We start from the raw sequence: 14,069 nt of genomic DNA, 5'->3' as shown, positions 1-14,069 counted from the left end.
TAACTGATGCAACTGGATATAAGGCTACTTATTGAGTAAAATGCACACAAAAAAAGTCTCACTTAACTTATAGCCTTTTCAGTACTCTCTATTATCCTAAAGATGTCTGACTTAATATTACTGTGAAGTTTGCCTTCGAAAGACCTGAATGTGGCATCTTCTTTAAAAGGACCCACTAGAGATGCCGATGAGCGAAAAAATAATCTGGATGTGATCAACAGGAAATGTGGCAAATGTCTCTACTCAGTATTCAGATTAGTGATTATTCAATATGGGGTTTTCAGTGATAGATTTAAAAAAATTTTAGCTACATTTGTTCACCCAGTCTTGAATATTTAGGTGCATCCTTGGTGTGTCACTAGGATCTACCTGTGTCCATGGTATTTGTGAGTATTTGTTGTATTTTGTCTATGTGCTTTGCATGTCCAACATGAGGTTATAAACTAAATATCCTATATTTTTCATGGCTGGTTAACTTGTGGCTTGACAAATGGTGTGTGAAAGCAAACACGCCATGTGGCAGTCTTTAGAAATAATTTGGGTGACCATCCCATATATGTAAACAGTGGTGGTGTCATAGGGCAGTTTTATTTTCTTGCATTTCCTGTTTAATTGCACAAGTCTTTTATGTTGTTGTGCACAGTGAGTTAGGTGTTACAGTTAAAGTCATTTTCAAGGTTCAATACAAGTAAAGTTCAATTGACAGCATTTGTGCCATAATACCACAAAAATTACTTTTGACTTGCCCCTGCTTTTCTTTAAAAAAAAAAAAAAAGCAAAAATCAAGGTTTCATTGAGGCACTTACAATGAAAGTGAATGGGGCCAATTTGTAGACATTAAAAGTATAACCACAAGGCATAAACAATATGCGTGTTAACATGATTTTAGTGTGATAAAATCACTTACTCATTTTTTTTTTCTTTGTACAGTTATATACAATTTTACAACTACGTTGCCATAACGATGTAACTTCAACAAACCCTAAAATGACTGTAAAAGGGACAATTTAAACAACTTTACAGCACAAATAATACATGAGTTTTAACAGATGAATTAATGTAAGTGCTTTTATAAAATTATAAGCTTCATGTTTCTGCCTTTAATTTATCCAAAAATTGGCCCCATTCATTGCTATTCTTAAGGCCCGGGTATACTTGATTTTTCCACGTCCGGATCGGATCGCGCCTGGCCGACCGCGCTGCCTTTCTGAGTATACTTTTCTGACCGCAAACGAATAGGAACGCACTCTATACATGTTCACTAACTGATTTTTGACACTACTTTAGTACAGTCAATGGCCAGCGCATGTGCAGACGACGTGCACAGAAAATCTAGGTGGGGCACAGTGTAGCTGCACGGCTGTGCTGATGACGCAATTTGCATCACACATACTGTGCGCGGAGCAATCCACAACGTGCACACCCAAAGTATACTTTGGACTTAAGTGCTTCACTGTATCCTTGGTTTTTGCATTTTTTTTTTTTTAAAGAAAAAGTAAGGACGAGTTAGGTCTGCCCAGACCAAAGATTTTCCTAGTCGACTAGTAGTCGTTAGTTTAAGCCGTTAGTCGAATAGTTGTCACATGTTTATGATATTAATTTAATTACTTATATATTTTGGGGGGCATCAGAAAATGGTTTGAGTTCCAGGGCTGAGAAAGGCTGTTATAAGTAACATTGCTAACACTGTTCTACATTACAGAGAAATACTAAACCGTAATAATGAGCCTTTAAAATATAAATTTTACAAGCGCACGCACGAAGCGAGCCGCAGTGACACCGGCAAAAGCGGTAATGATTCTGAATGTGTTGGAAAAACCAGCAAGGAGACTGTCTGAACATTTTGTTAATTTATAGAGAGAAATGCACATTAGGGTTGTGCCAACAGACGATGATCTCGAGGATTGACGATAGTCAGAGTGATCGCCAATAGCTGATGCGTTTGACGATGTCAAGATGATATTTGGCTCGTTTTCCCATTAATGTATTAAATTATTATTATTATTATTAGGCTATCATTATTAATATCAAATTAATATTACAAATAATTTGCCCATAGACACACAGACACGCACTTGAAGAAACTCACTTTGTTATATTATTAAGAACAGATGACAGAAAAGCGTCTATGTGCATGTATGACACGCTGTTTATATGGAGGCGTGCAGTCTCGTGGAACACACGCATGTAAAAGGTTCTCACTCTTTCTTTGAGAGTGCTGCAAATGACCTCAGATCATCTCAGCTCAGGAGGTGCTTTGAGTTCAGTTCGCTTTATTTCCACAGAGCAGTTCATTGTGACCACAACTCTGCAGTCTATACATCTGTGATTAAAACATAAAATAATTCAAAAACACGTTCACCTCGAACCATGATTTATATTTCAGTGATTATTATCATCATTCTAATTATTATTTTTACATTTATAGTTGTTTTTATGTCTTTGTTTGTGTAAGTCATTTTCCACCTGCATGTTTAGATGGATACTTGCCTGACGGTAAATGGAAAGGTGGTTACATATATTATTTTTTTGATATCTTCGTTATTTTATTTGCTTTTTCGTTTCGTTTGAAGTGCAATTTGAATTTAGAAATTTATTTGATTTAAGTTTTTCATTTTTTTAAATAAATTAATTTTCAATGCAAAATCACTAAAGCAAGAATATTCACCAATCCCTCCGATGTAATTGGATATTGCGATAAATATCATGGAGGGAACAAAACGAATTTATTCACACACATGATGTATTTTCCCGGACAACGAAATACTCGACCGGTAGAGAATGCACAGATGAAGTAGGTTCTTTGCCAAAGAGATGTTGCCCTTCACAACTGTTGTAAAGCCATCTTTCAAAAAGTTGAACAACACACACTTTAATTTTTTTTTCAGATCATTTGAATTTTTTAGTTAAAATAAATAAAAAATAAAGTTCAGAGGTTGAAATCAAGGTGTCTTGTGTTATGTGTAGGCTTAACCTTAACCCTGCTTAACAAAATTACCCCATAGTACCACCTAGCGTCCAACCAGCGGTAATACATTTGTCGGTTTCCTGTGGAGTTTTTTTTTTTCTGCGACCAACTGGCCAATCAAAACTTGGTCGACCAAGACTCTTCTCATCGGCTAACGTTTGGTCGAGTCAAATCTTTTTTTTTTTTCTATTTTCTTTTTTTTTTTTTTGTAATCAATAATATGTCACAATTGCTGTTGATTGAGCTTAACTCCTCGTATATTCCTTTAAGTCGAGAGAATGGCCTGAAATGGAGACCCTTTAGGCCTATCCACTGTAATTTAAGTGAAAAGAGAGAGAGAGAGTGTGTGTGTGGGTGGTTGAGCGCACCAGAGAAAGGTGAGATAATGCTTTGGAAATAGAGAGTGCTCCACCCTGTGCAGCCCAGGGACTGTGTGTGTGTGTGTGTGTGTGTGTGTGTGTGTGTGTGTGTGTGTGTGTGTGTGTGTATAAGTTATATGAGGAAAAAGGTTGGGTAAGAAAATACCACAATCAGAACTCCAGGAAATTGTTCTTTTCCCATAACTGTCAGTTGTGTCAGTATTCTGTTATATGCTGTTGTGCCTTGCTATCTCTATGTACAGTTCATGCAGGAGTAAATATGTATGATTATGACGCACATCATAGAGGTTGCTGTTAAGCTAAATACATGCATGGACATGCTTTAAAGTAATTATGAATTGCAGAATAAGAGGTTAAACTGAGTGTCAACATCTTATAATGGAGATTGTTTACAGTGGGTTTACTGTTACTGTCAGGTTAATTGTGTTAGGGTGGTTGCAATTAAACCATGGCAATGATGGTCATTAAAGTGAATATGCTTATTGTACGGACAGAGAAACCACATTCCCTAATGTGTTACTCCACTGGACTCGTGTATTTTCACAGAAATCATAATTTTGTCTCCCTATGACTTTCGGCTGTAGCAAAAATGGTTTTATAGACAATATAAACCAGTGGCGAGGTCATGAAAAGCTGTTAAACATTACACTTCTGCTGTCATATGCTCTAGACTTTGGACATCTTAAGACAGATTTACCCTGGTCTTTGAAATGAGTCACTTCCTTGTGGTCTGCATTTATTAAGTTATATTGACTGATAATAAGAGTATTGAATTCCATATAAGTTTATTGCACACAATTTTTCAAGGTATTTAAGCCATTCTAAAGTTCATTGTTGAAAAGCCTATTGATTCGCTTTTTTAAATGAAAATGCCATAAACCGATAACTGAACAATTAGGCTCGATGCAGTAGGGTTGCTCTGATACCAAAATGTTGTCTTCGGTACGATATCAGCACTGGTCCATCGGTATGGATACTAAATCGATACTATAATCAACAACAACAAAAAAATAAATCCGATTTTTTTATGAAATTACACAGAAAATGACTTCATTAAAAGAACTGCATAAAGTCTTACAGATACAAATTAAGCATTTTACTTTTTCTGGATTCCATGTTATGTTTTAATTAAATGTTATGATCAAATGGTGTTTAATCAAATTGATACATACAGTTTAAATCAAATAAAAATATAATATATATATATTTATTTTTACAAAAAAATTGCTATTTTAATTTTAGTAAAATAAAATGCTGCACAGCAGTATTAATGAAAACATTAATGAAAAATCTGCGGTATCGCAATAGTTCGTTAGTACTTGGAAAATGGCGCAACCCTAAGATGCAGTATAGTACATGATGTACTAAACATTTTGTTAAAAAAACACATGATTTTTAGTTGATATAAGGATATACAGTTGTGGCCAAAAAATATTGGCACCTTTGGTAAATATGAGCAAAGAAGGCTGTGAAAAAATCTGCATCGTTTATCCTTTTGATTGTTCATTCAAAAAAATCACAAAAATCGAACCGTTAATTGAAGTTAAACAATTGAAAGAGGGGAAATAAATATTTTTCTCCAAAACTTGTTGGCCATAATTATTGGCTCCCCTAGAAATTCTTATGAGTAAAATATATTTGAAGTATATTCCTATACATATTTTAATTTTTTTTAGTGCACATGGGTGACTAGGTACATGAAATTGTTCAGCCATGACATCCTGTTTCACAGGGGTATAAATGTGCAGTAATACACAGGCCACTGTTTTTTAGAGTTGAAGCTGATAGATGTTGAACTGTTATGAGCTTTGCTAAATGAGCCCAAGGTTTTATGGCAGTTGACTGTAATGATTACTCACCGAGTCAAGAATGCAATGATACAGTGAGATACAGTGCAAGGCAAATCTGTTTTCGGGTGCTTTCACACTAGCACTTTTGGTGTGCATCCAAGTTCAAATGATGTCAAAGTTCGGTTCATTTGGATGATGTGAACGCAGTTTTCCGAACTCTGGTGCGCACCCGCGAAATGCACACAGGTTTGCTTGAAAATGTGCTCTGGGGTACGGTTCATGTGAACTCTGGAATGGTTCATTGCTGATATAAACGCAGTCATACCAAATCACAGAAATGAACACTTGTGATTACTATATTTATATTTACATTTATTCATTTAGCAAACACTTTTATTCGAAGTGATTTACAAATGAGGATTACAGTGAAATCATTTTTATATTATTATATAAACTATTTTAGGATTTTGTAGCAATTTCTCTAAGGCAGAAAGTTGTTTTGTTATGTTTCTTGAGTGTGTTTCTTTTTTAGTTATTTTCCCTGTGTCATTCTAGTGCACCAATACATCATGAATATTAATGGCACAAAGTTCTAGTTTGACCGACATGTGTCGTTTACTTCATTAGGATTAGCCTACTTGATCACTTTGCTTGTCAAAAGGCTGTTGTTCTTGATCACAGTTTCTGTTTTTTTCTTAAGCCAGAAATGTGTAAATCCAGGTGAAAGTCTTGTATTGGAGAAACACCAGGTTATGACACAGAACATGGAGCCAGTAAATTATTGTTTTTAGCATTCCATAAAAATCATATAGTAACCGTAATCATAGGATGAACTACCACATTCCTTTGAGACCTTTGATGCAGTATTCTATATGATGTAGAGGTGGGTGATGGTCATATTTTTATGGGTCACATCACATGTTTGTTTATTCTTTTCACTCTATTTCAGCTGAGTGTCCTTTAAAGATTAAAACAGATGATCAGACCATGCTGTTGTGTTCTGTAAAGTCAGACATGACCCAAAAAGAAGATTGCATGTTTTATGCTGACAATTTTTTTTTTTTATCTGCATGGTTGCATCTAATGGTAAATAACCTAAATCAGGGGTTGGCAATCTTTTTGATACGGAGTGCCATTTTTTATTTTCCTGGTAAATGGCTGTGCCGACGCATAGTGTGAGGAGACTCACACTGTGCATGCAAGCCATTAGCGCATCACAAGTCTCGATTAACTATTTAGCCCTTTTCGGTGAATCGCACCTGCGAAATCCTAAAACTTTATTTCCAGGTTTAATTTATATTTTGAATGTGAGTTTGTTTTCTCTTTTAATCTTTTAATATAATTTTGAGTGTGACCATGGTTTAAGGATGGTGTACCTGTATGCTGGGTTGGAAATCTCAATGATTAATAGTGGTGTTTTCCTTATTGCATCACATGTTGTTCTTAAAGCAAAAAGAAACAAATGAAACACGGAATGTATCATTCATGCAGCCTGACCGAAGCAAATCGGGTGTATTTACTCGTGCGATTAATGGAAAATGAAGCACTGCCGGCTCGTGATGCATGAATGGCTTGCACGTGCTGCACGAGTCTGTTTGGTATACTGCAGTCTCGACACATTCCAACATTTTGTTTAGCCTCCCATTCAGCTCATGAAAACACGCTGCGTGATCATGAGGAAGGATTACATCAAGATGTAGATTGGAATGCAGCTGCAGAATTTATATAAATAAAATAGTCTACTCCTCTCTCACAGTTGCTGGCATGCCAGTGATTACCCCTTATCTGAGTTACCGTAGACGTAGTCACTTCGAACCAGTCTGGCCATTCTCTGTTGACCTCTCTCATCAACAAGGCATTTCCGTCTGCAGAATTGCCACTCACTGGATGTTTTTTGTTTTCGACACCATTCTGAGTGCCAGACGGGCTGGTTTGAGTATTTCTGTAACTGCTGATCTCCTGGGATTTTCACGCACAACAGTCTCTAGAATTTACTCCGAATGGAGCCAGAGACAAAAACATCCAGTGAGTGGCAGTTCTGCGGATGGAAACAGCTTGTTGATGAGAGAGGTCAACAGATAATGGCCAGACTGGTTTGAACTGACAAAGTCTATGGTAACCCAGATAACTGCTCTGTACAATTGTGATGAGAAGAATAGTTTCTCAGAATGCTATTCGCTGTTTTGGTGGCACAAGGGGGACCTACACAATATTAGGCCGGTGATTTTAATGTTGTGACTGATCGGTGTAGGTTGCTGACCCCTGACCTAAATGCTTTGGAATTTGTTTATTTTTGTCCTGTCTATAGGGTAAGCCTTATGTATTTGACAGAGTTTTCCAGTCAAACACAACTCAGGAGCAAGTGTACAATGCCTGTGCTCAAGAAATCGTCAAAGGTAAACCAGAGGTCACTTACTAAACATTTGAGTCAAATAAACAGCAGAATATACTAAATTTAAATATAATTTGTCCTGTACGTACAGCAAGGTTTAATCATGACTTTTTTCTCACAGATGTGCTTGGAGGATATAATGGAACCATTTTCGCCTATGGTCAGACATCCTCGGGCAAAACGCACACAATGGAGGTGAGAGAGAAGTGCATGCAATTTATTTTAGAAATAAACACTCCTTTTCCATACTGTCTGTTAGGGGTGGGTAAAATACTGACTTAATTGATTTACCGGTAGAAAAGTATCAACCGGTAGAGTGTCATTTTTTTACATGCCGTGGTGAATGCACGATAGGCTTTTCTACCAGCGCCTGCTCTGCTGCAAACACGGAGAGAAAAGCGACTGCACTGAGTAAATAACGCGTTTGTCAACCTTGCATTTTATCCAGTATATTGTTGCCATAAAGGATTCCAGTATCCAACGGAAGGCTAAATAAAAAACAATTATATGATGTAGGGAGTTGATACAGAATCAAAGTAAATGCTAATATGTTCAACAAAAAAGAGAGAAACCTCATTTTTTTGCATGTATTGAAAAATTATGCTTAATAAACCAAATCTAATTTTTTATTATTTTTATTGATAAAGTTGTTTTAATGCAATGGATATGACAAGTCTGCCATTACTTTGGATATTGCTGTAAATAAAAAATAACTTTCATTGATTTTTTTTTAAACGTTTTTGAATCTATATTTGTGATTTATATCTTTATCGACCAATAATTTGGTTTATATAATGGTTAATTTGGTTCACAAATTATTATTGAAAAGCATTTAGCCTGATTTAATTTTAGGTGTTCAGTGTTTGTCTGATCAAAAAAAGTTACTGAATTGTTGTGAATGTTCTCTAGGGAAATCTCCATGACACAGATTCAATGGGAATTATTCCCAGAATAGTGCAGGACATCTTTAACTACATTTACTCTATGGATGAAAATCTGGAGTTCCACATTAAAGTGAGTCGTTTACCTTCTCTCGTTCTTTCTATTTCTCTATCTCTCTCCTTATTTATTTAAAGATTTCCATATTGTTTCATGTTGTATCTATTCACCTAATATTTGTTTTACTTCTTGGCAGGTGTCATATTTCGAGATTTATCTAGATAAGATTCGAGACCTGTTGGATGGTGAGTCTGGTGGCCATCTGGCTCTGAAGTTTAACAGCTGTTAATCTCTCAGATATACACCTAGACAAAAGCTATTTTAAGATGATGTAGAATTTACATTTAATAGAAGGATAGAGCTGCTTTCATTGTGGAATAATCTCTCTCCCCCTCTCTTGTAGTTTCGAAGACTAATTTATCTGTACATGAAGATAAAAACAGGGTTCCTTATGTCAAGGTGAGATTCTGAAATCTGCTCTCCTTGCCTAACCAGCATGGATAGATTACACTAGCTGGATTTCCATCTAAGTGTATAGCATTTTTTAAGGGCATTTCTAAAAAAATTAGACTAAAGAAAAAATGAGTCGTTGTGTGTTTCCATCCACTTCGTCGTGCGCATTATATTGAGGGAGCCGATTTGTCATGATGGAGCATTTGAATGATCTCCTTACTTGGGGAAGAGTTTTATTTGCAGGATTGGAGCAATTATACCTCATTTTATTAAATGGTGCCATGAGACGCTGCAGAATAAGTGTAATATCTGACATAATGAGGGCTGAAATGCCTGCGATGCCCACACGCAGCCAGCCTCTGCATACCTGGGAGCGCTCGCGCTCAAAACTGTTCTGGGTCCCACTTTAAAGACCAGCTGTGGGTTAAACACTTCGCATGTTAAGGGCTACGTTTAAGAATTGTGTTCTAAGGATGGACCTTTCGTGAAAGTGGCATCTTTCTGGCCTGAATGTATATTACCAGGCTTGGAAAGACAACTTGCATGATTATAAAGAAGAAATCAGATCAGTCAGATCCTGTTATTTTTCTGAAATAATTGTAAATAATCAAAATAATCTGAGACATCTATTCAATACTATTAATAGATTGCTCAAATGTAATTGTTCCACCACCTTGACTGCATCACCTCCACTGTGTAACATGTTTTTAGACTTTTTTTTACCACTAAGATAGATACGGTTCAGAAAAATATTCTTGCTACCACATCTGTTTTTCCGTTTAATTTCTCAGCCTGTCTTGTTTCTCCGGCACACCTCTCAAATTTCTCTCAACTCGACCATGTTACTCTAAGTAATGAGGTATCACGTATGAAAGCTACCACTAGCATAGTTGATCCTCTACCGACTAGTCTATTCAAATCCTGTTTTGCCTCTCTGTGTCCCATTGTTTTGGACATAATAAATGACTGCTTGTGTACTGGTGTTGTGCCTGCAGCATTTAAAATTGCTGCTGTAACTCCAGTTCCAAAAAAGCTTAATATGGATTTGGACAATTTGAGCAAATTCCGTCCCATTTCTAATCTTCCCTTCCTTGCAAAAATCTTAGAGCGAGCTGTTGCCTCTCAATTACACAATCATCTCATTGTCAATGATCTCTTTGAGCCATTTGAGTCTTTTTTTCGGAAATTTCATAGTACAGAAATGGCTCTAGTCAAGGTCACTAATGACTTGTTAATGGCTTCAGACTTTTCTATTCTCATTCTTCTTGATCTCAGTGCTGCTTTCGACACTGTTGATCACACTGTTTTACTCATCCATCTTGAATCTGTCTTTGGTGTCTCCGGTACTGCATTAAACTGGTTCAGGGCCAATCTCTCTGATCGTAGGCAGTTTGTCTCTCTAGGTGGTTACAGGTCTGAGTTTGGTTCAGTCCACTCTGGTGTCCCACAGCATTCTATTTTGGGCCCTTTTTAGTATTTATATTTTTCCTTTTGGTCAGCTTTTAAGATCACTGGGTCTTACTTATCATTTCTATGCAGACAACACACAGATATACATTCATTCTAAATCTGGTGAAAATCTGGCAGATGCCTTTTTTTTTTTTCAAACTGCATTTCTGCGATTAAAAACTTGGATGGCTCAATTTTCTTTGTCTTAACAGTAATAAGACAGAAGATATGCTTATTGGATCTCCTCACCAGCTTTGGAAGGCTGGCTCCTTAACTCTGTCCATTGAGGGCTCAGTTTTGGAGCTTCAAACTAAAATTAAAAATCTGGGTGTTATGTTTGACGCAAATTTGTCATTTGGTGCACATGTAAAAAATACTGTTAAAACATCATTTTATCATCTTGCAAGGCTGTGCCCTATGTTATCATCCTCTGTGGCTGAAAAGCTGATCAATACTTTCGTTTTCTCTTGCATTGATTATTGCAATGCTGTCCTTGCTGGAGTCTCAACATCTACAATAAATAAATTGCAATATGTGCAAAACTCGGCTGCCAGAATCCTGACTAGGGCCAGGGCAAGTGATCACATCACTCTTATCTTGGAATCCTTGCACTGGCTCCCTGTCAGGTGTCGTGTTGATTTTAAAATTCTTATGCTTACCTACAAGGCTTTGCATGGTTTGGTTCCCCAATATTTGTCTGAGCTTTTAACCCCGTACACCCCAAAGCACGATCTCTGCTCCTCTAAATCTGTTATTTTTACTGTTCCTCAGACTCGTTTATGCTGTATGGGTGACAGGGCATTCTCTTCTTATGCTCCGAAACTATAGAACTCTCTACCCTCAGAACTTCAATAAGTTCAGTCTTTTAGTGAATTTAAATAATATCTTAAAACTTATTTTTTCTGGGAGGCATTTTATTGATACTGTTGTATTCAATTAATTTAATACTATCACTTAATTTACTGTTTTATCATTCAGTTGTTTTGAGATGCATATTTTATCCATTTGTATTAAGCTCTGTATTTTTATATATTTTTTAAATTTTTTGCTTTCCATGTAAAGCGCCTTGAGAGGCCACATTAAAGGCGCTATATAAAATAACGTTTATTATTATTATTATTATTATTATAAAAAAATTGCTGGATGGAAACCCAGCTACTGATAGAGAATAAAAATATAGGTTGCAATGTTTTTTTGTTTAAATTGCATGTGTGTATGTGCCTGGTTTTAGGGTTGCACAGAGCGATTCGTTTGCAGTCCAGAGGAAGTTATGGACACTATTGATGAGGGCAAATCCAACAGACATGTAGCAGTGACAAGTATAAATACAAAAACACAAATATGCATGCACACACCCTTTACAGAAACATTAACTACTTCATACTTATAATGTATGATTAATAGAATACAAAGTTAATGGAAATCTTGCTAGGAAACCAAAACATCTGCATCATTCACCATTAACCACATGAGCTGATTTTGTTTCATTGAGACATCATTGAGGATTTATAATGTTGTAATAAATGTGTGTATGCCTGTTTTAGATATGAATGAACACAGCTCCAGGAGTCACAGTATCTTCCTGATCAATGTGAAGCAGGAAAACACGCAGACAGAACAGAAGCTCAGTGGGAAGCTCTTCCTGGTTGATCTGGCAGGTAGTGAGAAGGTCAGTGTGTGTTAGTGCTTTCACACTCTAACCTCTCATGTCACACTCATGCCTCCGCTGCAGACAAATGTAGGTGCCATTCTATGCATTTAAAGTTTTGGTGGGAAATCTAAAGTGACAAAAACATGAAAAGACTGGCATCATCATGTCTAGAGTTTTTCTTTTTACCTTATTTACCTATCATCTCCTGAGATTTTTACCTTTTTAGCTGCAGTGGTAAACAGTTGCCGGCAGAACTCATGTTTAACACTGTGACCCTGTTTCCAGCTGGTATGATGATGCATCTCGGGTGATCCGATCACATGTGGTCAGGTGAGACACATCGCTGTTAACACCTGGTCACTTAAATAAGTCTCCTGTTACCGCTGGTGTTCGGATTTGGAGGGGAGGAGCTCTGTTTCATGACGACATACATCAATCACTCTGTCAGAGTGTTACTGCATGATAATAAAGCACAATAAAATCAGAAAGACAAAGAAAGAGTGAAAAAAAATATGGTGCGCTGTTTCTCCCAGATGTGGATGAAATGTAATCTAAGTACAAACGCAACATGTCAAGCAGAATTTTACATTATCTTAGTGTATTACCTGTAATAAAGGAGCTTCAGGTGTTCGTGCTTCTCTTTTTTGATATTTATTGATATTATAATATCGGACAGTTATTTCTTTTAAAGCCACTTGTTATCGGCAAAGTTAAATCTCTTAGCACAGCAGTTGATTGACAGGTGAGGGGTGGTGCTTCGCTGCTGCTGGGACGCATAAGTGTTTACACCTCAAATGTGATGTGGCCACATGTGTTTTTGACTACATTGTATGTGGTTTTTGTGATACGATCACAAAATGTTTTAGACCCCATTTAGACCTGTATTTAGGGCTGAACACATGTGATCAGATCACCCAAAACGCATCTCAATACCAGGTGGAAACGGGGTCTGTGTCCTAACTAGACGTGATGTGATAAGATTCCAGCGACAAGCAAACTGTCTGTCCACACTGAGCTCCACATGAGAGGGAATCAGAAAGAAAGTCAGTATGACTTTCACCTCTCCACCTCTCTGAATCGGTGTGTGTGTTCACAGCAGATGAGGCAACCTGGCACAATGCCACAGAAATGGAAACCAAGTGATCGACAGAATGTCCTATTGCTCTTCGCTTAACATGGTCACACCTGTTTAGGACAAAAATTCTGAGTAACATGTAAAAGATACCATTTATTGATACCTTTATCGTGTCGCATCTTGTCTGGTTAGGACACTGTGTAACTCACGTTGATGGCGTAACCAAGTGTGAAATTAACCGTAAACTGTTGTGCTCTCTCACAGGTCAGTAAAACTGGAGCTGAAGGCGCAGTACTGGATGAAGCCAAAAACATCAATAAGTCTCTATCATCACTGGGCAACGTGATATCTGCCTTAGCCGAGGGCTCGGTGAGTCACACACAGTCTTTAGATCAGTTCACTATGCTCTTTGTATTCTAGTGTTGGCTTCTGGAGCTGCAAGGCTATTGCGTCTGTAAGCTTGAATAGTGTGTTTTGTGGGTGAAGACTGTGATATTCACTTTAGCTTAGTCCAACTCTCACTGGAATTTCAGTTTTACTGACCTTTATCAGCATGACCAATAATGCTGCATGTGTACTGCCAAAGAGCAATGCAAAATAAAGTAATGTCAAATATACGGTAGTTCATTTAGGGTTGGGTTGGTGGCTAAAGCTCAGGTCTGATAATCAAAGAGTCGGTGGATTGAACAAGAAGCAAGTGATGAACCATCACCATGTCTCTTTGGAAAAACAAATATTACTAAATTATAATACTTTAAAAATACAAGAAAGAATTAAAGTGTAAATGAAAAGAACAATCCTAATAGTGCAGACTTGGCCAGAAGGAGACTAGGCTAGATACTTACTGTTCCTCACATGATGGCTGGTAAATAAAATAATATAAACAAACGGCTACAGTGTGCTGTTAGTACACAGCAGTCCTTGTGTTCTCCTCATAGGCAGGGCAGATTTAAAACTACAGTATAAAGCTCA

The 14,069-nt window shown here is 37.0% G+C and overlaps 1 protein-coding gene across 2 annotated transcripts in view; it reads left to right on the top strand.

Annotated features, from left to right (window-relative positions):
* The window catches only part of LOC127442777 (kinesin-1 heavy chain-like), a 32,397-nt gene that overhangs the window by 718 nt on the left and 17,610 nt on the right, over positions 1–14,069 (top strand). For both annotated transcript variants that reach the window (XM_051700956.1, XM_051700955.1), the window contains exons 2-9: positions 7,447–7,534; positions 7,652–7,725; positions 8,440–8,544; positions 8,666–8,714; positions 8,873–8,928; positions 11,603–11,690; positions 11,916–12,040; positions 13,362–13,466. In XM_051700956.1, coding sequence (XP_051556916.1) covers positions 7,447–7,534; positions 7,652–7,725; positions 8,440–8,544; positions 8,666–8,714; positions 8,873–8,928; positions 11,603–11,690; positions 11,916–12,040; positions 13,362–13,466 — 690 coding nt within the window. The remainder of the gene's footprint in view (positions 1–7,446; positions 7,535–7,651; positions 7,726–8,439; positions 8,545–8,665; positions 8,715–8,872; positions 8,929–11,602; positions 11,691–11,915; positions 12,041–13,361; positions 13,467–14,069) is intronic.

Source organism: Myxocyprinus asiaticus, chromosome 6 (assembly GCF_019703515.2).
Source record: "Myxocyprinus asiaticus isolate MX2 ecotype Aquarium Trade chromosome 6, UBuf_Myxa_2, whole genome shotgun sequence".
Lineage (NCBI taxonomy): Eukaryota > Metazoa > Chordata > Actinopteri > Cypriniformes > Catostomidae > Myxocyprinus > Myxocyprinus asiaticus.
Note: the sequence above shows the minus strand (reverse complement) of the source record. Positions and strands in the feature narration are given on the sequence as shown.